General features: G+C 66.0%; 1 protein-coding gene across 1 annotated transcript in view; it reads right to left on the bottom strand.

Annotated features, from left to right (window-relative positions):
- The window catches only part of ARHGAP39 (Rho GTPase activating protein 39), a 33,240-nt gene that overhangs the window by 2,697 nt on the left and 7,895 nt on the right, over positions 1-22,648 (bottom strand). The window contains 7 exon segments of the mRNA XM_037528805.2: positions 1,381-1,473; positions 6,635-7,196; positions 7,966-9,292; positions 13,138-13,218; positions 15,196-15,253; positions 15,256-15,641; positions 16,821-16,983. Coding sequence (XP_037384702.1) covers positions 1,381-1,473; positions 6,635-7,196; positions 7,966-9,292; positions 13,138-13,218; positions 15,196-15,253; positions 15,256-15,641; positions 16,821-16,900 — 2,587 coding nt within the window. The 5' untranslated portion in view covers positions 16,901-16,983.

Here is a 22,648-nt window from a genome sequence, read left to right as displayed (position 1 = left end):
CCCTCCCCAGCTGGCCCCAGGAGGCTCTGAGAAGGGTCACTTGTGCCGTGGGTCAGCTGGGGGAAGGAGTGTGACTGTGAAGCAGGCCCAGTCCTGCCCAGGGGTAACCCTCAGTCCAGGGGAGGTCTCAGGGTCAGGGCTGCCTGGGCGAGGGTCAGGGAGAGGGTGGTCCCGCCTGGTCCGCGGTGGAAGGGGCGTCCAGCAGCCACTCCTCATCGCTGCGATGCTGTGGGGACCGTCTCCACTGCCCCAAAGGGTTGAAGAGCGCAGGCAAAGGGGGTGAAGTCTCTTTTCTCTTTTCCTCAACCCCCAGGCCTGAGCGGCTCTAGCTGGTGGTCATGGGGAGATGGCCTGCTAAGCACTGGGCTCAGGGACTGGCCAGGGCCTCCAGACACGGGGCGGGGGCAGGGTGAGCGCACAGTGGCCTGTGGCCCCGAGGCCTCAGTCTGTCTTCTCTGGGCTTCCGCAGGCCGGCGGCCCGTGTGGGGACACCCGTCCTGGTCCCGGAGACCTGGGGCAGCTGTGCCCCCTTGCGGCGGGGCCGGGGGGGCTCTTTCTAGTGAACCAGTGGGTGTTAAATCCTGGGGATCAGCCTTGGTCCCCGCGGCTGGACCCCACCCGGGTCAGGTGGGCAGAAAGGACGGTGCTTAGGGTAACGGGGCTGAGCTCCCCAGGGCAGCCCGAAGCATCCTGGGGCTCCCTGGGGCCTGCCCCTCCACAGCCCCACGCCCAGCTGGGTCAGCGCACAGCCTGTGCGGGCTGCAGCCCCACCTCAGCAGGACGGGGGTGGCTGGTCTCACGGTGCCCACCACGCTGGCCGGGGCGGGGGGAGGGCGGCACATGCAGCTGCCTGGGTCACAGCCTTGGGCCACTCTGCCAGCTGCCCAGGGAGGCCTCTAGGGGGCATGGGCTGCCCCTCATGCTCACCCTGCCCATTCCGACCGGCACCACCGGCCACCTGCTGGCTCACTGGGCAGCCCCTCCACCCTGCTGGTCACCGCCCCTTCTGCCAGGCCAGGGGCAGGCTGAGCTCCCAGAGGGCATGGCCAGGGCCCTGGTGCCAGGAGGGGCTAAGCGCCAGGGGTACGTGCCCGGGAGCCAGGAGGGTGGCGGGGGAGGGGCAGCACCCATGGGGGCTTTCTGCCTCTGAAGACCCGGCCAGGCTGGGGTGGGGACACCCCCTACCAAGGTGAGCCTCCACTGAGGGCCCGCCCATCCCCCAAGACCCCCGCAGGCAGACCAAGGACCGAGGTCTGCGGAGAAGGTGGGGCAGGCGCCCCTGGCGAGCCCGAGGTTAGTGCCCGCCCGCCCGCCAGCCCAGAAGCAGTTAGAGAGGAGGCCGGAGAGCAGAGCTGGCGGGCGGGTGGCCGCGGGCCCTACCATCGGGCTCCTCAACATAGGGCTTGGGTTTCTTTCTCAACTTGGCCTTCTTCTTAGCGTTCCGCTCCAGGAGCTCCCGCACGTGCTGCGCCACTGGGGAGCAAACAGAGCCGTGAGCGGCTGCCCGCGGCCAGCTACTGCCGGGCGCCCCCCCCCCCCAGCTCCGAGCGGCCGGCCGGGAGCTGCCCCAGCCCTTCCAGCCTCCCCCTGCCCGCCCATCTGTTCATTCTCATAACCGTCTTTTGAAGGAAGAGCGGGTTTAATGTCCATGCGCGATTTGCCCGTCTAGGGTGGTTGTGGAGGAAAAGCTGCTCCGGGCCTCCTGCTGCCGGCTCACAGCCTGGGCCCTCGGTGACCAGCTGTGCACTCTGAGCTACTTCTGCAGCTGTGTGAGGCCGGCACCCGCCTCAGGCCACCCAGCCGCCCCTCTGTGCACTGGTGGCAGTGCCCGCCCCTGCCCACTGCCCAGCTCCGCTCTTCTGCAAAGGGCTGTTCCAGGTCCTTCTGAGTTGTAGGAGCAGCTTGTGAATTTCCGAAAATATGGGTGACCGAGGCTTGCCGAGGGCCGGCTCGCGTGGCCAGTCTGGACGTCTGCTGCAGGCACACAGCACCTCAAACTCACGCCCACGCACCGACCCCAGGCAAGGTTTTCACCAAGAACCCGCATGGTCCCTGTTTGTCGTACTTTTGAAGCTACTGGGATGATATTTTTAACATGTCTAGGTCCGACAGCTTGTTGCTGAAGTACGGGACGCGGCTGGCCCTTCCCTCCAGGATATTATGGGGGAGGCTGTGCCCAGCAGGCCCCCTAGCAGGTGGGTGGGTAACAGGGAGGCTGGGGCCCCACATTGCTCCTGATCTGGGGGGACAGGTGGCACTGGCTAGAGACCACAAAGTGTGGCCACCCAGTCATTTTCCAGTGTACAGGTAATGGCTCAAAGGCATTTGCCATAGGGGCTTCCTCCGACAAGCTGCCCATGGACCAGCACCCCTGCCACCTGCCCGGCTGCTCTGCCCAGCCCTCGCCAGCTCCCAACCTGGCTCCCGCCCGTCTGGTGACTCCCCGTCCTGGCTCTCGCTGTAAACTCCCCGGTGGCGGCGGCTCGCTAGGGCTCGCCCACACCAGGTGCACCCGCAGTTCCATCCGCAGGTGTGTCCTGTCCCCCGGCGTGTCCTGTCTGCCGAGTGCCCGCCCGGCTGCGGCAGGCTGGGCGTCCCCGCCAGCCCCAGTGTCCAGCTCTGGGCACTGCTCCTCTGCGCACGGCTCTCACCAGGCTGCAGTGGTGGCCTGCTCCCCTCGCAGCTCTGTCAGGAGCGGACGGTGGCCCTTGCCAAGGCTTCCTGTGCGTCCTGGAGGGCCCTACGGTGTGGCTGCTGTTGTCATGCTGCTGCGGCAGACGGCGCCGACTCCCCCCTGGATGGCCACCAGCCTCCTGCCCTGGGATGGCCCTTATGCAAGACACGCTGCCTTTATGCCTCCGGGTTCAACCTGCTGACCGTGTTGTCTCTGCTGTGTTCACGAGAGAGATGCTCCTGGCTTCCCTTTGGTGACATCCTCTTCTGACTGTGACATCAAAACACTTGGGGCAGGCCCTCGGCTTCAGTTTTCTGGGTCAGTCTGTGTAGGACTGCTGTGTAAATGAACGTTCGCTAGAATTCAGGGGAGAAAAAGTGATTTGAGTCTGGAATTTCCTTTGTGGGAAGATTTTTAAGCACCAATTCAGTTTCTGTAACATACGATTTTTCTACTTCTCAGTGAATGTTGGAAGTTTGTGTTTCTCAAAGCATTTGTCCATTTCCTCTAAATCATCAAATTTGTTGACGTTTTCATAGTATTTCCTTATTGCCCTTTTAATATCTGCTGAATCAGTAACATCAGCTGTCACTTTTGATGTTGGCCAACTTGGTCTTCTATTTGTCCTGGTCACTCTGGCTGGAGATTTATCGATTTTATTTTATTTTAAAAAGATTTATTTACTTATGCATGCAAGAGCTGGGGCACAGGCCAGAGATGCAGGGGGCAAGAGAATTCACCAGAGACAGTGGGGAACAGAACAGGCAGACTGACTGAAATACACTGCTGAGGGGAGCAGCAGGCGAGCCAGGAGAGGTCTGCCTTGCCATGTGGGTAGCTCCCTGGCAGGCCGGGGATCGAACTCTTGCTGCAGAGGCTGTGGATTGCTTCATAGTGCGGTGCTTAACCCCTTGAGCCACCAGGGAGGCCCTGGAGGTTTATCATTTTTTATAGAGGCATTTTTTTTTAATTTATTTATTTGTTTGTTTGTTTGTTTTGTTTTATACAAGCACTGGGTACAGTCAGAAGCGCGGGAGGGTGAGAGAATTCACCAGAGCCAGAGCGGGGAGCGGAGCAGGCAGAAGGACCGAAGCACACTGCTGAGGGGAGCAGCAGGCGGCAGGAGGGGTCTGCGCGCCATGCGGGACCCCCCTCCGGTGGCCGGGGAGCAGCCGGGGATCGAACCAGCACTGCAGAGGCTGCTGGCAGCCTCGCAAGCCAGCGCTCAACCGCTGCGCCACCGGGGAGGCCCGGAGGTTTATCGATTTTATTGCTCTCAAAGAATTACCTTTTTGTTTCATTGATTTTTCTCCTCTGTTCTGTTTTCTCTTCCACACACTTCTACTCTGTGCTGATTTCCTTCCTTGTGCTTTTTTTTGTTTGCTTGCTTTTTAACAGTTCTCGAAGAAGCTGAGGTCACTGATTTGACACTGTATTTCCTAATAAAGGCAGTTAGGTGCTATGAATTTCCCTCTAAGAGTTTTCTTTGGCCTCATCCCATAAATCTCACTCTGTTTTCACTTCATTTCAGCTTAACATACTTTCTAATTTCTCTTTCGATTCTTATTTAGCCCATAGACAATTCAGTAGTATGTTCTTAATTTCCGGATACTTGGAGATTTTCCAGATACCTTGTTGCTGGTTGCTAATTTACCACCACTGTGTCTGGAGAATACACTTCCCGTGGTCTGCATCCTCTTCCACTTACCGGCCTGTTATACATGGAGACTGCGGCTAGAACTGGAGATTTGGATGCCTGGGCCCAGAACCTGTGTGGTGACCACCGCAGCTGTGCTGTTTCTTACAACAGACTTCCACCTGGCCCTTTGGTTCAGCCTCAATGTCGCCCCCTTTCTGAGCCATCCCCAGTGGACGCCAGCTCCTCTGGCTGCCGAGCCTCACCGAGCTGCAGTGGCCCCGGCTTCTCTGCGGCCCCATCCCGCCTGCCACCCAGCTTCCTTGGTCCAGTAAGTTGGCTTCTTATCCGTGCACATCTCAGCTTTCAACTCACAGTTGTGTTTCCACTCGCTTCATCCTTGTGGGTTTGTCTTGTATGATAAAACATAGATAACGTAGAACTTACCATTTTAACCATTTTTAATTGCACAGTTCAGTGGCTTTAAGTATATTTATATTGTTTGCAACATCAAGATCTTCCATTTCCAGAACTTTTTCATCTTCCCGAATGGAAGCCTCACGTTAAACAAGGAGCCACCCTCCCGCCCGGGCCCATGGAGTCTCCACCCCACTTTGTGCCTCTGGATTTGGTGAGGCCAGGGGCCACATGTGAGCAGGGTAACGGGGCGCTGTCCCTCAGTGTCTCCCCTGTCTGTGTCTCTGCTTCTGACTCTTTCAAGCATGTGTGCAGACGTGAACCCACTGAATCCTATGGTGACGATGCTTCTTCCCCAAGGCACAGCCACCCTGTTACCCACCGTGGTGGTACCACCTGATGTCTTTGCCTTTAAATAACTCCTTTACTGTCCTCTTACCAGGAGCTCAGATGGTGCTCAGGATACACGCCTGCTGAACACGTGAGGGGCCAGCACCCCACTGCTGTCCTGCCCAGTGAGGGGTAGCGGAAGAGGGCGGGGTGCCTGTGCTGAGAGCTGCCCAGGAGGTCCTGGGGGTCAGGCTGTGGCTCCACACAGGCTGGGCCAGGGCACGGCACCGGCCACCACAGGAGCCAGCTTGGCTCTGCTCTCCTGGACGAGGGGCCTGTGATGGCATCAGGCCTGCCTCTCCGCTGGGCTTGGCGCCAAGCAGGGCCCCCAGGAAACACCCCCAGGAGTGGGTAGGGCTGGGGTTCTGCCAGAGGGCAGCTCCAGTGCTACAGATGTGTGACAGGACCCACAGCCTGGATACAGGCCCCCTGCTGGGGCACATGCAGACCAGTCTCCACTGGGGCTCGTTCAGGGCCTCCAAGCAGCCTGGGCTCTGACTCCCTCCGATGTGCCAGCCGGGGCCTGGCAGTGCCAGGGGAGTGTCCTGGGGGTGGTACCCCAGCTCCGTGGAAGCCCAGGGTCCAGTCTCACTCACCTGGTCACTCAGTAAGTCCCTGGGGCTGAAGTGTACCTGCCGGGCCTCCGGCTCACGATGGGGGCACTTCAGACCCTCCTGGACAAGGGTGCAGCTACAGCCCAGCTGCTCCTGGAGAGGCCTGGAAGGCTGAGGACACCCCAGGCCACCACTGGGCCATGTGGCCATGTGTGGGAGCTGCCCAGAGAGGCCCACTCAGGATTCTGTCTCCCAGCTCCAAAGACTGTACACCTGGGGCCAAAATCACGGCTTCCAGGCCCCCTCCGAGGCCGGCATGCTGTGTGGAGCCTCCCAACACTGCCTCCCAGGGCCCGCTTGTCCTGGTGGGCCCGTCACCCTGTGTGCCAGCTCTGGCCTGTGCCTGGCCTGCAGAGCCACTGGCCATGTGTGTGAGCAGGCCAGGGCCCAGCCCCTGGACAGCGGGTGGTGGGCGGCGTGCTGTAGGCTCAGGGCTGCCTGGGCAGCTCAGCCTGACCAGCAGGACCACAGCCCTGGTCACTGCAGTGGGGGGGTGCCAGCTTTTGGGCCCGTAGGGGCTCTGGCAGCCTCAGGGTCTGCTAGGGGTCCCAGCCTCCCACGTCTCTGGGGAGCTCACTTGAGCCCCACAGCCTACATGTCTCCCCTACTGGTGTTGACACGGCCGCCTCTGTCCTCACAGCTGTCGCTGCCCGGCAGCTGCCTCCCCGCCTCCCTCACAGCAGCCTGAGGCTGCCCTGGGCCTCCTGCAGCCCCCAGACAGCAGAGCGAAGCAGTGAACACGGCCTTGGACAGTACGCCGGCAGGGCCTTGTCTGCCTGCCCCCGCCTGTGCCTGAGGCCTGTGCCGGGGCTGCCCGCAGGCCTCCTGGGGGGCTCCTGAGCGCCCCTGTCAGGCAGAGGCCAGGTGGGCCCAACACGCACCGCCTGCACCGGCTGGCCCTACCTTTGGTGTCGTTGACGGGGTCCATGTGCCGGTAGATGTAGCCCTCCAGGTACGAGTGGAACTTGGGGGTCGGGGGGAAGAAGGCCAGGCAGATGGCCATGAGCTCCCAGCCGCGCGCCAGGCTCTCCAGGCGGAAGTTCTCGGTGGTCTGGCGGCACAGCTGGATGTAGAGCTCGTCCCGCAGACCCTGCGCGCTCCAGCCCTTGGTGGCGATCTCCAGGGCCACGTGCAGTGGGTCGGCCTTGGCGCGCCGGTCACCCATGTACATCTGGATCAGCTTGAAGATCTCGCAGGCCTCCTTCTTGACGTGGCGGTCACTGGTCACGATCATGGGTTTCTTGATGGATTCGCTGCTCCAGGCCAGCATGTTGGCGATGGACACCTTCCGCCGGAAGAGGCCCTGCGTGTGCTTGTTGAAATGCTTGGAGGCCCAGTTCTCGATGTCTGTCTCCGAGGATGGCTTGCGCAGCGTGAAGGTGGGGAACACGCAGCTGGCGCTGGGCATCACGCTGCGGGTCTGCCGGCCGCTCTCGAACTGGGCACAGGTGCCGAGGTCCTCAGACTGGGAGGGGCAGAAGGGCCACGGGGCCAGCAGTGAGCGCAGCTCCATCCCGCCTGTCCTGGGACGGGCTGCGCCTCCGCTACGCCCCCCAGTGGGCGCTCTGCCTGCAGCCGAGCCCTGCCAACCCCAGGACCCTGCTTGGGAGCCCAGGCAGGCCGCAGGAGGGAGGAAGCTGTGTCCCTGCTGCTGCAGCCCAGTCGGGGGTGCCCAGGATGCCCTGCCATGAGACTGCAGCAGAGCAGCTGGGCGCTGCCCCCTCTGGCGCGCAACTGCTTCTGGGGCTGGACGGCCAGAACGCCCAGCTGGAAGGAGAGATCTGAGTGCGGCTGGGTGAGCCACACCCCGGCTTTCACAGCTGCGGCGACTATCCCCAGCCCTGAGCAGCCATTGGAGACACGGTCCAGCCTGGGCACAGCTGTCCCAGGGGACGCTGGCCACCAAAGCCACAGGGCCCTAGGGCACGTGTTCCCAGGCAGGGTGGGGGTGGACGTCAGGAGCCCAATGTCAGAAGACCCTCTGGTCACTGACAGCTGCAGCAGATGCCAGGGCTTCATGCAGCAGACTGGTGTGAAAGGTCAGGGGTTAGGAGGCAAGTCCCGGGCACCGACCTCCCAGATGTGACCTGGAGGGGCTGCCCGCGGGTGCTAGAGGGGCCTCTGGTGCAAACCCAGATGCTGGCAGCCTCCGCGGGGTGGAGCGGCAGCAGGGCCTAGGGCCGGCTGTCCCAGCCCATCACCCCCTCAGGGGGTGGCCCCTCCTGTGCCCCTACCTGTGAAGGATGCAGGTAAGGCTCTGGGGAGGCCAGGTTGGTCTGCACCGAGACGCTCTTCTCCAGCAGGATCTGGGGGAAGGCCAGCCGCTCCAGGGCGCCGCGCTGCCAGTGCTTGCTGTCCTGCTGGGCCAGCGCCTCGTCCTCGCTGAAGGCGCGCACCACGGGCCCGGGCATGGGCAGCGGCAGGGCGCCGTCGCTCTCGTAGCCAGAGCCGTCCTGCTGGGAGTCCCAGCTGCCGCGCTGCCTCATGTGCAGGTGGGCCTGCTGCGCCTCCCACGCCAGCCGCGCCTGCGCCAGGAAGGGCTCGGCCGCGCCCCGCGCCCCGTCCGCCTCGCCGGCCTTGCTGCCCTCCGTGCGGGGTGTGGGCGCCAGGCCGGGCGCGCCCGCGGACCGCTCCTCCGCCAGGGGCGCCTCGCCGGGCAGGTCGCGCTCCCCGGGGCCGTCGGCGGGCGCGGCGCTGGGCGCGTGGCACAGGGAGGGGTTGCGGCTCTTCCTTTTGCGCGAGCCGGGGGAGTAGCCGGAGGAGGACACGGTGTGCTGGCTGGACCAGGACATGGCGTCGTCCTGGGCGGCGGGCGGCGCGGGCCCCTCCATGCTGCTGTAGTCCCCCGACGGCAGCCCGAGGCGCGGCTCCCGCAGCAGGCAGGGCCCGGGCTGCAGCGACAGGGAGCCGCCGGCCGGGTGGGGCGCGTACTTGTGCCGCGGGCCGGCGCGCAGCTTGGGGCTGGAGCCCGCCTGCTCCACGTACACCAGCTGCCGCACGTACTCCTTGCCCGCCGGGCTGTACTCCAGGCTCAGGAAGCGCTCGGGGCCGCGCGGCCGCGCGAGCACCAGCTGCTGGTAGGGCGAGGCGCACGCGGGCCGCGGCGACGGCGGGCAGGCGGGCCGGCGGCCCGGGGAGCGCTGCGGCGAGCCCGCCTCGGGCTGCACGTCCATGGGCGGCTCGTCGTACAGCGGCGCCTGGTACTCCAGCGGCGGCTCCTCGTAGAGCGGCGGCTCGTAGGCGTAGCGCGGGGAGGACGGCTGCGAGTCGCCCGACGGCTTGCGGGGCTGCGCCAGCAGCGGGGAGCAGCTGCCCAGCTCGGGCCGCTTGAGGAAGGGCGCGGCGCGCCGGTCGGGGAAGAACACGGGGCTGTCGGGGTCGGGCGCGAAGGTCTGCAGGCCCGGCGAGTGCTGGCCGCCCGAGGGCTTGCGGGGCCGGCCCCTGGGCTGACTGTCCGTCGCGTAGCCGTTGCCCTGCGCGGGGAAGAAGCTGGGCTCCCGGTCGCCGACCTTGACGAGCAGGCGCGCCTTGGTGCCCGAGTCCCAGCGCAAGGAGGAGGTCCTGGGGGGACAGGGGGCGCGTTACCCTCAGTCCACTCCCGCCGGCTCTGGCCCGAGTCTGCTGTGCGGCCGACCTGGGCGCGGGGGCCACGGCACGCGGTGTGTGAGCTTGGAAACTCGCCACTGTACTCACGCGTCGCTGCAGCCCCTTTTTCCTCTCTGGGGGGCGGCCCACCCCTCCACCGACCCGCCTCCCAGCTGTGCTCGCCCCTCTGATGCCCATCTGCTGAGTTCTTTGTCTTTGCTCCCGTGCTTTTCAGTTCTACAAAACCGACTGAATTCTTTTCTGGATAAACGTCACTATTAGCGCTCAGGGAGAAGTGCAGGCTTCACGGTGCCCACCTAGGTGCCCGGATGCTGGCGTCCAGCGTGGGCGAGCCCCGCCCCACCCCTCCTGGCCTGGCCCCCGACAGGGCCCCGCGCGCGTGTGCCCCAGAGCCGCGGTGGTGCCCCGAGCCACGGTGGTGCCCGTCCCGCCAGCCCTGCTCCCAAGCCAGCACCAGCCCCACAAATGAGCCAGTGCCTGTGCGGCCCCCCAGGAGCAGCCGGGGCCCCCCCAGCAGCCCCGCCCCCCCAAGAAGCCCAGCCGCAGCAGGAGCCGGTCCTCAGCTGAGGCAGGCGCCTCCCCGCCTGGTGGGTCAGGGCTGAGCCCTCCGCTCTCCAGGCCAGCCGACTTTCCTGTCCACCTGCTGGAGGACACGGGCCTGGTCCGGGTTTTGGCAATTAGGAGCTAGGCGCCTATGAACACCCTCGTGCACGTCTGTGAGTCGAGTTGGAAGTTTCCATCTTCCGGGAAACCGAGCAGTGTGTGCCTGGACGCAGGGCGTCTGTCCAGCTTCGTGAGAAGCTGCCAGCTGTCTTCCCAGGCAGCTGCCCTGTGTGTGTCCACCACCGGTGGAGACTGGCGTGGCCTGTCCTGGCCGCAGGGGCGGAGGCGCATGTCCGTGGGCCTTGCGTGGAGTGGCCGGGAGGCCTCTCAGCCCACCTTTCAATTGGATTGCTTTCTCGTTGGATTTTGAGAGCTCTTTCTGCCTCTTGGGTAACAGCCCCTTATCGCTGTCCTTGGTGACTACTCCCTCTGGGCTGCGCTGTCTTCTCTGTCTCTCCACTGGCAGTTTTCAGTTTTGTCTGGGCCAGGCCGCCCGTGGACTTCTCTTGGGCTGTCTCAGGAGCCGCACGGGTGTGCCCAGCACATCGGAGCCCACCGGCCAAGCCTGTGGGGCTGGCTCCGGCCTGCTCTGGCCAGTGTGGCCTGCTCTGGCCGGCCAGCCCATGCCCACTGCCACCGTCTTGGTCACGTGGCACCAGAGCGCGCCTCGCAGCAGGCACGCCTGCCCTCGGCTGCCTACTCCTCTGTTGTCTTGGTTACTCCGCATCCTGTGCCTCTCCCGACGAACGTCAGGATTATCTTGGCATGATCCGCTAAGCGGCTGTCCTTGAGGGGGACGGCAGGGCCAGCTGGCCAGCGGACGGCCAGCCTGACAGCACGGGGCCTTGAGCCGCGATCTCAGGGCTGTCCGTTCTCTGAGCTCTCCCCTCTCCTCAGTCCTGTGACTTTCTTTACATAGCTCTTGTGCAGACTGACGCTTCTGTGCCTACGTATCTCATTCTTGAAGGAGCTACCGTAAGTGGTGCTATTTTTACTTTCGGGCCCCGTGGTTGCTTCCAGCCGTGGGCAGCAGTGAGCAGCGTGGGGTCCGCGTATCTGCCCTGCCGGGCAGCGTCCTATCAGCTCCAGGCGCCAGGCGGGGTCTGTCCCCACAGGCAGCGCATCGTGGCGAACACAGACAGGCCTGCTTCCCCCTCACCATCCGCACACAGTCCAGCACCAGCGGCTCCCTGGACACGTGGCTGGAGCCCGCGCAGAGACCGCAGCTGCCATGGACTGGCTGGCGCCAAGCCCGGCACAGGCCCCCGCAGAGCGTCGCTGGCCCCTCACACAGACCCAGCACATGTCTCGCATCAAACAGTGGCCCCTGTCCAGGCTCGGTCCGGTTTGGGGCCTCCGGGAGGATGCCTACTCCCAGCCTGGGCGGGGGGCAGGCGCGGCCGGCCTGGTGTCCTTCCGCTGCGGGGCTCGTGCCCAGATCACCGGGCCTCCCCGGCCCCGGCCGCCCCTCTGCACCAGGGCGGCAGGCTCTCCCTGGCGGCGGGCTCTAGGAGGTCGGGGCGCCTCTGCTTGTGCCACGGGGCGGGCCTCTGTCAGCTGCCCCCTGCGTCCAGCTGTCATTTCTCCCTGGCCTACCGCTCTGAGGCGAGTCCCGCCGGGGATGGTGCCTGTGGGCCCGGTGCTATTTCAGAAGTTTATTGATGATTTATTGAGCTTCATTAATAAACGTGTTAAATGTCCGTTTCTTCTAGTGTGAGTTTTGGCCCGCTGTGTCTTCCAGGGCGTTCTCGGGCCCGGGCTATGGAATCGGCAGGCACAGGGTCATTCATGATATGCCTGTTCATGCCCTCCATGCGCACGTGCGCCGCCCCCCCTCTGTCCCCACCGATCCCCCGCGTGGCCTGGCCAGACACGCCGCGGACCATTTCTCCTTCCCGGCAGCTGTCGGCACTGTGGATTGCTGCTATTTCGTGCCTTCGATTTCATCGGTTGGTGCTCTACTTTTTACTATTTCTTTTTTCTGGTTATTCTGGATTTAATTTGCTTTTCTTTTTCTGGTTTCCTACAGCAAAAGCTTGTGGCCCCCGGGAGCAGCGCCACTGTGCTTTCACATTCATTTGGCTCAAGATATTTTAAAATTTCCACTCAGAGTTGAGGCTCCTCTGTGCCGTGAGTAACCGAGCAGGGTGTGCAGTCAGCAGCACCTGAGGCCTCCCCAGGCGCATGATCCCTGGCTGAGGGCGCCGCGCCATGAAGTCCACTCTTCTGACCCTTAAGGTGTGTTGTTGGTGCCAGGACACGATCTACACTGGTGACATTTAAAAAAATGCCTTATGTCTTGTATACACGAATCATAATTTTAGTGACAGTGTCCTGTGGCTCTGCCTGTAATGTCTGTTTTGTGTTCCCTCAGCCCTGCAGACTTAGATGGAGATTCTGGCCACTGTGTATGAAAAGCCACAGAGTCTGAGGCTCTGGCTGGATCTGGTCCTGGTGGCAGTGGGGTGAAGGTGGCCCCGGCCCTCCTGGGGCTGTTGGCAGGGCTGGCCGGTGTGTGCCGGCCGGAGGGGCGGCTCCCAGTGCTGGCCGGGCCCTGCACCCACGGGCCAGGCCCAGTGTCAACCTTCCCGCGGCAGAGGCCTCGCTCCTCAGTAGCATCTGATGGTCTCGGGTGACTTTGTCCATTTCGTCTTCCGATTACCCGTGGGCGTCAGCCGTCAACAAGGCCTGGCCTGGTCTCTTCAGCAGAGATGGCAGACAAGGCGCCCGTACCTACGCAGCCCTGCACCCGTGCACTGGGGCTGACAAGGGGGCCAGAGCCGCGGAGCAGCCGGGTCACACAGCCACCGAGTGCGCAGGGGGCCCTTCCACGTCAGCAGGTGCACATGCTGCCAAGCACCCACCCCTGCACGGAGCGAGGCCGCGGCCCAGGCTCCAGCTCTGCTGCGTGGCCGCTGAGCCCAGGACCACGAGGGTCATCTCCAGGACCTCCCAAAGCCCTGTAAGGCCAGCCCAAGGTCGAAAGCCCACCCCCCACTCCCTGCAGCCAGCACTTCCATCCCCCTGCACCTGCCCACCCCCCGCCCCTCCCCAGGACACTGACTGCCTGCGTCACTGGATGTGGAGTGGCCCTGGGGCCCACCTTGGCCCGCCCTTCTCGTGGCTTTGGGCTGAGCCAGTGTCTTTAGCAGCCCCAGGGCTGCAGCACCCCCGGCCCCCCAGGCCCCAGGCGCTACCTGTAGTGCAGCGGCTGGCCATCCACCCCGCGGTCCCTGAAGCCCTCGCAGTCCCTCTCCAGGAGCATGCCCGGCGGAGAGCTGGAAGACAGAGGTGGGCAGTGTGAGCACTGGAGAAGGGCCTTTCGCCTGTGAGATGTTCTTAGGTCTTCAGGAGGACCCCGCCTTCTGGCGCCTGCTGGCCACCAGGCCCAAGTGCCCATGCCCCCAGCGCCCGCGCTCAGTCACAGATTTGGGGCGCTGAGGGCCCGCGCAGGAAGCAGGGCGGCAGCATGCTCTTCATTGGAAACGCAATGAAACAAGAAAAAAAAATGGAGACAAAAGCATTTGCGTGAGATGAAATGGCCATTGTCAACTCAGAAAACCTGAAAGACCAACTGGACATGCCAGGGGCAGCGCAGTTGACAGCGCCAAGGCAACCGGCGACTGGCCAGAGTGGCCAGCGCAGCCTTGGCAGCGGCCCCGCATGGAGTGGCCGCCCATCACTCGGGCAGCCTCCAGCCTCCGCAGAGCGCACGACGGGGAGGGCGTCCCCTGAGCTGAGGGCCCACCCCCGAGGGTGCGCGAGAAGAGCCAAGGAAACGCAGAGTGGCCGGTGCGCGGTGACCGGGTCAGGGCAGAGCCCGGGCTGAGCCTGCCCCACGCCCCCCAGCTGCTGCGCGGGCGGCGCCCCGGGTAGAGACGCCTGGAAAAACCACCTGGGCTGGGCTCCGCGCACCCGCCAGAGCGCAGGTGCCCCAAAGTCCGAAGCCCCTCCCCGCACCTGGGGCCTGCTGCTCCCCGCTCCCCGCCGAAGCCCTCCCCAGCTGCCCAGGGCTGTCCTGCTCCCCCGCACACACTGGTGCAGACCCCATAACCCGAGCCAGGGAGGGAGGAGCAGCCCAGCAGGAAGGCCGCGACGGCGCTGAGGGACGCGCTTGCAGGGCAGGGGGACGGGAGACCAGAGGGACAGACTGGACACGTCCAGGAAGGGAGAAGAGGCCCACGGGACTCTGGGGGCAGCTGATAGTGAGGGCCATGACCACAAGGGGTGGGCCCTCCAGGCGGGGCAGACCTGCAGCCTGAGCGCTGAGAGTGGTTTCGGTATTTTTAAGGTTTTTTTTGGGACACGCAAGAACTACACGAGCCGCAGCCGCCGGGGGCGGGTGCAGCACCTGCACAGCTGCAGCCCGGCGGGGCTCAGCCACCCAGCGGGTCGGGCTCCCGCACCCTGGGCCTCGGCAGTGTCTGGGAAGAGCCCTGGGATGAAGAGGCGGCCGGCAGGATTACTGCACAGGATGAACATGGCTCTTACTCCCGAGTGAGTCTCCAAGTGGCTCATTTGTTGGCCAAGCAAAGAAAACATTCCCTGAGGGTCATCGAGCTGCTTTGGACACCTGTGGTGAGCAGCCCAACGCTGCCCTGGGGCGCCCTGCTGCCGATGGGGGCAGGACGGCCAGGACGGCCGGTGGGGAGTGACTGAAGCCGTCGCCTCTGTCATCTGGGTGGGCCCGCGAGACCCCGGGGCCGCTGGCCGCCGCCCTGCGCACCGCAGCCCCCTCCAGCGGGTCAGAGCAGCCGGCAGGGACGGGCCCTCGGAGGACGCCCCGCCCGAGGGGCTCCTCTCCGGTCAGCCAGCGAGGCCGGGCTGCCCTGGGGCGACGGCGCGGGCGGGCGCGGGCCCACGTTGGCCGCCCCAGGCCGTCCTTGTGGAGAAGGCTGGACCCCGCGGGGCCGGACCCGGCCTCCCCGGCCACACGGGCCGTGGCCGGGCCAGTACCGGGGGGCAGGCCTCGTCCCCTGAAGCCCCGGACGCCTGGCCGCCTTCTCAGCGCCGCCCCTTCCCCGCCCTCCGCGGCCGAGACTGGTCCGCGGGGGCGGCCGGGCTCGCGGGCCTGCAGGGAGGGAGCGGCGGGCCCGCGCGCCGGCCTCCTGAGGCGAGGCCCCAGCACAGGCGGGAGACCGACCGCGGGGAGCTTCCTTCGGGGACCGCGCTCCGGGCCGCGCCTGGGCCCCGCCCGCCCCGCCCGCCCGCCCCGCCCCAGCCGCCCGCCCGCCCGCCCGCCCGCCCGGCCTCACCTGCCGCCGTCCTCCTGCCGCGCCCCGAAGGCCGCGGGCCTTGCCGGCCGCCCCGGGGCTCCTGCGCGCGCTCGCCGGGCTCGGGCTCGGGCTCGGGCTCGGGCTCGAGCGAGGAGCCGGAGCTGCCGTCGCGGCCGGCGCGGCCGGCGCGGCCCGGGCTGCTGGCGGCCGAGGCGCGCGGCGACGCGCTGTGCTGCTTGAGCGTCTGCAGCTTGGCCAGCGGGATGATGTCGCAGTCCCGCGGCCGGTGCCACACGGTGCGCTGCGAGCTGGCGTTGTAGTAGTAGAAGCGCGACGTGTTGGGGTCGAACAGCTCCCACCACTGGTTCTCGCTGGCGCGCTTGATGCGCACCCCGGCCGGCGGGTCCCACACGCACTCGCCCGTCAGCAGGTTGGCGTACATGCGCTCGCGGGTGCGCGGCTCCACGATCTCCACCCACTCCAGCCTGCAAGGCGGGGCGTGAGGCGCGCGGGCCCGCCGGGGCCCCCCCCCCCCCCGCCGGGACCCCGCCCCGCGGGGCACCCCCCGCCAGGTCGCCGCCGGGCCACCCGCTCCCGGCCCCCACCCCCCCCCCGCCGGGCCCCCGCGCACCCCCGACCCCGGCGCTTGACCCCCGTGCACGCCCCCACCCCGCCGGGACGCCCCCCCCCCGCCGGCCCCCCCACCGCCCGACCCCCCCTCCGGGGCCACCCCCCGCCCCCCCTTTTAACCTGTTTTGATTTTAAACAGGGGTTTTCCACGGCTGTCGAGAGGTGCAGCCTCTGCCTCACGCCCGCTCCCGCGAGTCTCGCCTAGGGACACTGGGTGACCCGCAGACCCAGCGGGAGACCGTCTGGGACCGGCCAGGCCCTCTCCTCGCCCCGACAACCCGCCGTCCGGCTCTGAACGCGCGCGAGCGTGGAGTCTACACAGAAACTCGCTCTGGGTTGTCGCGTGTTGAAATTATTTGTGGTTGGATTTTTAATCTTTATTTTTGTTGCTGAAAAGAACTTTTGTCTCAGCATCCTTGAATTTGCAAACCTTTCCCGCCATCTCTCCTCTTTCTACTTGTTGAAGGAATCTTCCCTTCTTCAGCGTAATCCACTGGCCCAAGTTTTGCAGCCCTGGCCTCTCCTGGTCCGGCTCCAGCCAGAGCCTCCAGGGGTGCCTGGGCCGGGGCCTGGTCAGCTGCCCCCACCCCTTCCTGGGGCCGCCGGCGGGCGGCGCCCGTTTTGGGGGAAGGAGCTTCCTCCCTGGGTATCGCGCCCGCACGTACTCCTGCTAAGTGGTAAGCTTACTCAAGATCACTGCCCTCTGCTCTGCCTGCCTGGCCAGGGGATCGGTTTCGGGGCTCTTCTGGAAGACCCAACCCGTAGTGGAAGGGCTCTTCTCTGTGGGTTTCTGGACCCTGTTCCATTTACTTCTGCTCTTACTGTCGCTCCCCGCCCGCACTTCGGCTCCCGCTGCCCCTGCAGCCCCTGGGTCTGTGCTGCAGCGCTCATGGCTTCCTTGGCCCTGCCCAGCTTTCCCAGGGGAGCCCTCTCCGCTCTGGCCTGACTGCCGGCCCAGGGGGAAGCACGACCCGCTCCCATGGGTCCGCCACCTGTCCCAGGAGAGGCGCCCCTCGGCACCGGCCCCTCCTCACCTGGCACCTGGCCCGGGGCCGCGGGGCTCCTGCTCCCCGGCTCGGTGGCCCTCGCAGCTGTAGTCCTGGGTCTGGGACATCGCAGGCTTCTCCTGGGGGCCCGCTGGGTGGGCGTCAGCAGGTCATCAGGTGCCCCTCGGGCATCAGTTGGGAAGGTGCCAGCCTGAGAGAGTAGAGACCTGTGAGCGCAGCCCCCCCATTCCCACCTCGGCTGGCCCGAGGGCCGACACCCCACCTACCCTGCAGCTGCCCAGAGCTGCCCCATGACCCCCACCCCACCCCCCCGCAGGGCTGCATAGCCTGAGGCCCAGTCCTGCGCTTGGGAGAAGTCACAGCCTGGACCCCTGCCATCGCCACACAAGGTTCAGCCCAGGTGAGCCTCGCATGCCTGTCAACAGCGAAACAACAAGGTGTTTAGAGTCCTGGTTCACACAGGGACAGACCCCTGCAGTCACAAAGCCGCAACCACGGAGGAGACGGAGGAGGCGCTCCGGAGGCCTCGCCTGGCCTGAGGTGCAGGAAGGCCGGAGCCGAGGCAGCGACCCTGACCCTGCGGGCAGGGTGACATGGTGGGCTCTGGGGAGCTGCAGGTGCCCTCGGCGCAGGAAGAACAGTGTTTCCCAATAATTTTTAAAAACCCACTAACCACAGGAGAAAAATGTATATAACCGAGTCACAGTAACAGGAAGTGCCTTTGCCTTGCCCCCCGCGGGGAGCAGAGAACCCCAGGAGGCTGCTGTCCGCTGAGCCCGCAGGGGCCATTTCCAGGACAGACAAAAGTTCCTAGAAATAGGCAAACAAGCAGGTGACCCGACAGGACAGCGGACGGAGATCTGAACACACATCACAGAACAAGACCCTGCGGGCACCGAACAGGTAGAAACAGGCTCGGGAAGGCACTGGTACCCAGGCAAGCGGCAGGGGGCAGCTGAGATGGTCAGCGAGCCTCCACTGGGCGTGGGGTGCAGGGCTGCGGGCGCTAGGTGTGGGATGGCAAGGTGCATGTCGGCCAGCTGCCCCCCAGGGGGCAGGGCTTCCCACAGGGGTGCCCGCATCCACGCGACTCCTCCGGGCAAGAGCCTCACTGTACGGGGGCTGAGGCCAGACTGTTAAGGAGGGGTGCCCCTGTGGGGTGCAGGTGAGGATGGGGAGCCCCAGGGGAAATATGGACACAGTATGAGGGGACACTGATGAGAAATATGAGGGATCACAGGGGCACCCCGGGGCTCAGTGCTCGGTATTCAGCGTTTTCAATCTCCAGCGACCCCACCGTGCGGCCTGTCCAGGAGGCGGTGGGGGCCTCTCGGGGACACAGAGGGGCGCCCAGCAGCCACCTCAGCAGAGGAGAGTTCACGCTGTGCAGGTGGCCAAGGCAGGACTGAAATCGGCCGGGCAGGCCCTTCTGGGCAGCAGGTGGCCACTGGCGGGTGGCTGGGCCAGGGGCGGCTGTCCCTGTCCTTGGTGGCACCACACTGGGCGTCTCGGGGCATCTCCTGCCGCCTGAGCTGGATCCACCTGTGGTCCAGCTGCCTTGTGCTCCAGATCCCCACGGAAATGGGCAAGAGATGCCCTCTCAGATGCCTTCTGCTTACGACTTCAAACGCAGTGCACCGCTTGGGGTGAGATCACTGGCCGCTTAAGGCCTCAGTGACTCTGTCTCCCTGTTTGTTCCACGAACCCCGGTACCATTGCTCCCTGAGCCCGAGTGCAGGTGTGGGAGAGGAGCTCAGACGTGCACTGTGCGCTGCTTGGACACATCCTTGGCCAGGTTTAGAGCCCCCTGCTTACTGGTTGCCAGGGCCAGGGGGATGTCCAGCAGTGTGGACGCACATGGCGCGGGTGTGGCCACCACTCTAGGAGACAGGGGCTGCCTGCCACCCGGTCACAGGCCTCAGAGAGCCCAGCCAGAGCTCCGGGGGCCCGGCCGCTCTGCCCCGCGGCACCCAGCACAGAGTCCACCCAGGGCCCACCTGGCCACCGCACCCGAGCTCTGCCTCATTACGCGCCCTGGCGGCCGGGGGGGCCGCCCAAAGGGACAAACAGGCGGCCACACCGGGCAGGCCTGGCTCACATCCTTCCAGGTGTCACGTTTTTGATGTTAACAATTAAAATCACCTCCAGTTCTCTGCTGTCCTTCCCTTGCTCCCGTGCCTGCGGCTGTTTGCCTTCGCTTTCTTTTCTTTTTTTAAAGATTAATTATTTATGCATACAGGAACTGGGGTGCTGGCCAGAGGTGCAGGGGGTGAGAGGACTCCCCAGAGGCAGAGTGGGGAGCAGAACTGGCAGAATCACTGAAATCCACTGCTGAGGGGAGCAGCGGGGAGACAGGAGAGTCTGCTGTGCCCTGTGGGCAGCTCCCTGGCCAGGGATGGAACTCGTGCTGCAGAGGCTGCGGACAGCCTCATAGGGCTGTGCTTAACCTCCTGCGCCCCCAGGGAGGCCCAGCCTTTGCTTCTGGCAGTGGTTGGAAGCCGTGTAGAGATGTGGTCCCGGCCCTGGAGGATGCCCCCCACCTCCTGCCGCCCCCATGCCTGGCACCCGTTGTGCCGATGGCTGGGTCTCAGCCTCCCCCCGGCCCTGCCACCCCAGTCCCTTCTCTGGGCTCCTCTCTCTACCCGATACCGGCCCCTGCGTCCCAGCCACCTCCCCCAAGTGCCCGCTGCTGATGGTCATGCCTCCCCCGCCGTGCAGCCCCGGCCTGTGGCTCGTCTTCCGCGGCGTCCCCCCCGGGAGCTGTCGTGGGGCCTCACGGGCTTGCTGTGGCTTCACATGACTGGCACCCGCTCACACAGTGGGCAGCTCTGCTCCCTGAAAGCTGCCCACGCGGGGCCGCCCAGTTTCCACACCCCGCCAGCTTCTTCTCCAGGGTTCCAGAGGGGGCCGAGGGCTCTAGGTGGGAGGGCCATGGGCGGGAAGGTGCTCCCTGGGAGCGGCCCCCCAAGTGCCTTTGGGGTCACCGTGCAGGACAGAGCCCTCCAGTCCGCGAGCCCTCAGCTGTGGGCTGCCCCTCCCGCCACCCCAGGGCTCCACAGGCCTGCCCCTGGCCACGGCCTAACCCTTGCCCTGCTTTCCGTCCCTTGACGTGTTTTGGGGTTTTCACAGTGGGAAGTGGAGGGCGTGTCTCCCCCAGCCTCGCTCCAGCCCAAGGCCCTAGGCCACCCGGTGGCATAGCCCCTTCTCCTGCCCCAGGGGCTGCTGGCGGACCGGACCGTGGCCCTGCTCCGGCCCCTGGCCCAGCCCTCCATGGCAGGCCAGGGCAGCTTCCCAACCCCAAACCCTCGGAGGGAAGGGACCCGTGGGCGCCATCCCGGGGAGCACCGCATCCACACCGGAGAGGCCGGGGGGCAGCAGCCAGGACGCAGGGCCCGCCGGGCTGCCCACACGCACCACGCACCAGGCGGCGCCCTGGGGGCCCGTGACCCACCTCAGGAGCCCGGGGAAGGGCGGCGTCTGGCCGAGACCAGGCCCCACAGGGGAGAGGCTGGCACCTGGACCCCTCGTTCCCAACCCTCCAGGCAGCAGTAACCACAGGCCCCACGGCCGAGGGACACGGCCGGCCGGCCCTCAGTGCAGGGGCTTCTCTGCTGGGAATCCGTGCGGCTCAGCCACCCCAGCCCCGGGCCGCAGAGAGGGCCCCTCTCCACCGCAGCCAGCGCCGCCCGCCCCGGGAAGCCGAGAAGGCAGAAGGGCGGACGGTGGGCTGCGGGGGTCCCGCTGGGGCAAGCCAGTGCTGAGCGCGGCACCCCCTTCCTTCTCTTGCCCAATTCTGTGGGGACCTGGTGGGGGACTGGGAAAGGGAGGCCCTGGCCCCAGAGCCGGCCGGGCGGCGGGACGGGGGCTGGAGGAGCGGGGCGGCCGCGGCCTGTGCGGCCTGTCTCGCGGCCCCGGATGTTCTCTGTGAACCTCGCCCGGGTCTGCTGTTCTGAAAGGCGCCCAGAGCGCACGGGCGGAGCCGAGCCCCGGCCCGGCCAGAGTGTAGGGACCGGGCAGGCCCGTGGCTGAGGGCCCGCCTGGTGCCTCCTGCCCCTGCCCCCCGCGTGCCCGGGGGAGGGGGCGCCCACTGACTCTGAATGTGGGTGAGGTCGCCAGCCAGGAGGAGGTGCTGGTCACCAGGGGCATAGGCACCCCCCCCAACAGGGGCCCATTCCATAGAAGGCGGAGAGAAGGCTCCAGACCCCTGCTCCCCAGTCAGTGCTGCTGGCACAGAAGGGGCGCAGCAGTGGGGGAGGTGGGGATCTGTTCCTGGTGCCCGGGGTCGGGGTCGGCCCAGCGCCCCAGGACTGTGGACACCCCTTCCGTGCACCCCTGCCAGCCCCACCCTGGGCGGGCCCCGTTTCTCACAGCACCTCCGGCCCAGCATCCCCCCAAACTGCACCAGCTGTCTCGCTGGTTTCGCGGCATTGGACACTGGCCCACGGGGAGGCTCCCTCTCCAGAAAGAGTGGGGTGCAGGCGGCGGCCCGCCTGCCTGGCCCTCATGCCTTCCTGGCACGACGTCCTGCTGGGGTTAACTCGCTCCACAGTGGCCGCCAGGTGCTGTAACAGGCAGGACCCACTCACCACAATCCACCCCAGAGCCACCCTTTTCGCCTCCCCTCTGGGGCCTCGCAGAGCTGCGGCACTGGGGGGCTCATGAATGGCCCTGCAAGTTCCTGCAAGGACGTCTCTGGCGACGCGGCCTGGCGCCCCTCAGAGCCCGCTGCAGAAGAGAGGTGCTCACTCGGTCACTGCCAGGAGGGGTGCGGCCACACGCCCTCCCGGTGCGAGCTCCGGGACCCACCTGGGCCGTGGCCACACAGAGAACATTTCTGAACGCTGACTGGCTGACCAGCTCTCCATAGGTCAGAGGTGCCCCCAGGGCACCCCTGGACAGACGAAGCCTTCCCAGGGGGCTAGACCTGAGACCAGGTCGGTGGGGGCGGGGGGAGACGGGATGGGATCGCCAGGCGCTCACACCCCAGGCCGCAGCAGAGAGCCCCAGGCCCCCTTGGGCACCACCCTGCTGCTGCGGGGGCTCCTGGGTTGGCCAGTCACCCCATAAAGAGCTCTGCAGATGGGGGCAGGGCCCCCGCCACCCTTATCTCCTTCCAGCTCCCGGGACACAGACCTGCCCCACAGGGACAGCGTCTCCACAGCAGGAGCCCTGGGGCCCCAGACACCCTCGCCAGGGAGCCCTGCTGGCCTCTTCTCCTGCTCCCTCCTCACTAGGCCGCCTGGCCGATCCCAGGGCCCTCCAGGGTCCACACTGCCCGGGGGCACCTACGGTGGGGGGGGATTTAAAGATGGGAAAAGGAGGAAGACAGACACCTGGGCCCTGAAGCTGGGCCCTGGGGAGGAGCCCCTTGAGGGCTGTGGCTAAAGCTGGGTCACAGCAGCGTCAGGTGGCTCAGGGCTGCCGCTCCCGCCTGCTGCTGGGAGACAGCAGGCCAGGCAGGGTGGGGCTGGGGGGTCAGCTGAGAAGGGGCAGCCAGTGCCAGGGAGCAGCAGCAGGAGGCGGCCTGGGGGGGTGTCCAGAGCAGGGGGCTGGTGGCAGGACGTGACTTGCTGAGAGGGGCGAGCAGAGCGGGCAGCAGCCTGAGAAGAGTGCTGGCTGGCCAGGACGGCCAAAGAGCCCAGGCCGCCCCTGCATTCTCAGGCAGCAGCATCCACCTGGGACCCGGGGCGGACTGGCCCTCCACTGCTGGGCTCCCGCCGGGCCAGACCTACAGGCAGACTGGGGGAGGCCCTGCGGCACCCAGACCAGGCCCACCCCCGGGAGCCTGTCCTGCTATTCCCAAAGGGAGACGCAGCACCGACGCTGTGTCTGCCGTATCTGTGGGCCTCCGAGCT

The sequence above is a fragment of the Talpa occidentalis genome, unplaced genomic scaffold (assembly GCF_014898055.3).
Source record: "Talpa occidentalis isolate TD23 unplaced genomic scaffold, MPIMG_talOcc4v2.1, whole genome shotgun sequence".
NCBI classification, from domain to species: domain Eukaryota; kingdom Metazoa; phylum Chordata; class Mammalia; order Eulipotyphla; family Talpidae; genus Talpa; species Talpa occidentalis.
Note: the sequence above shows the minus strand (reverse complement) of the source record. Positions and strands in the feature narration are given on the sequence as shown.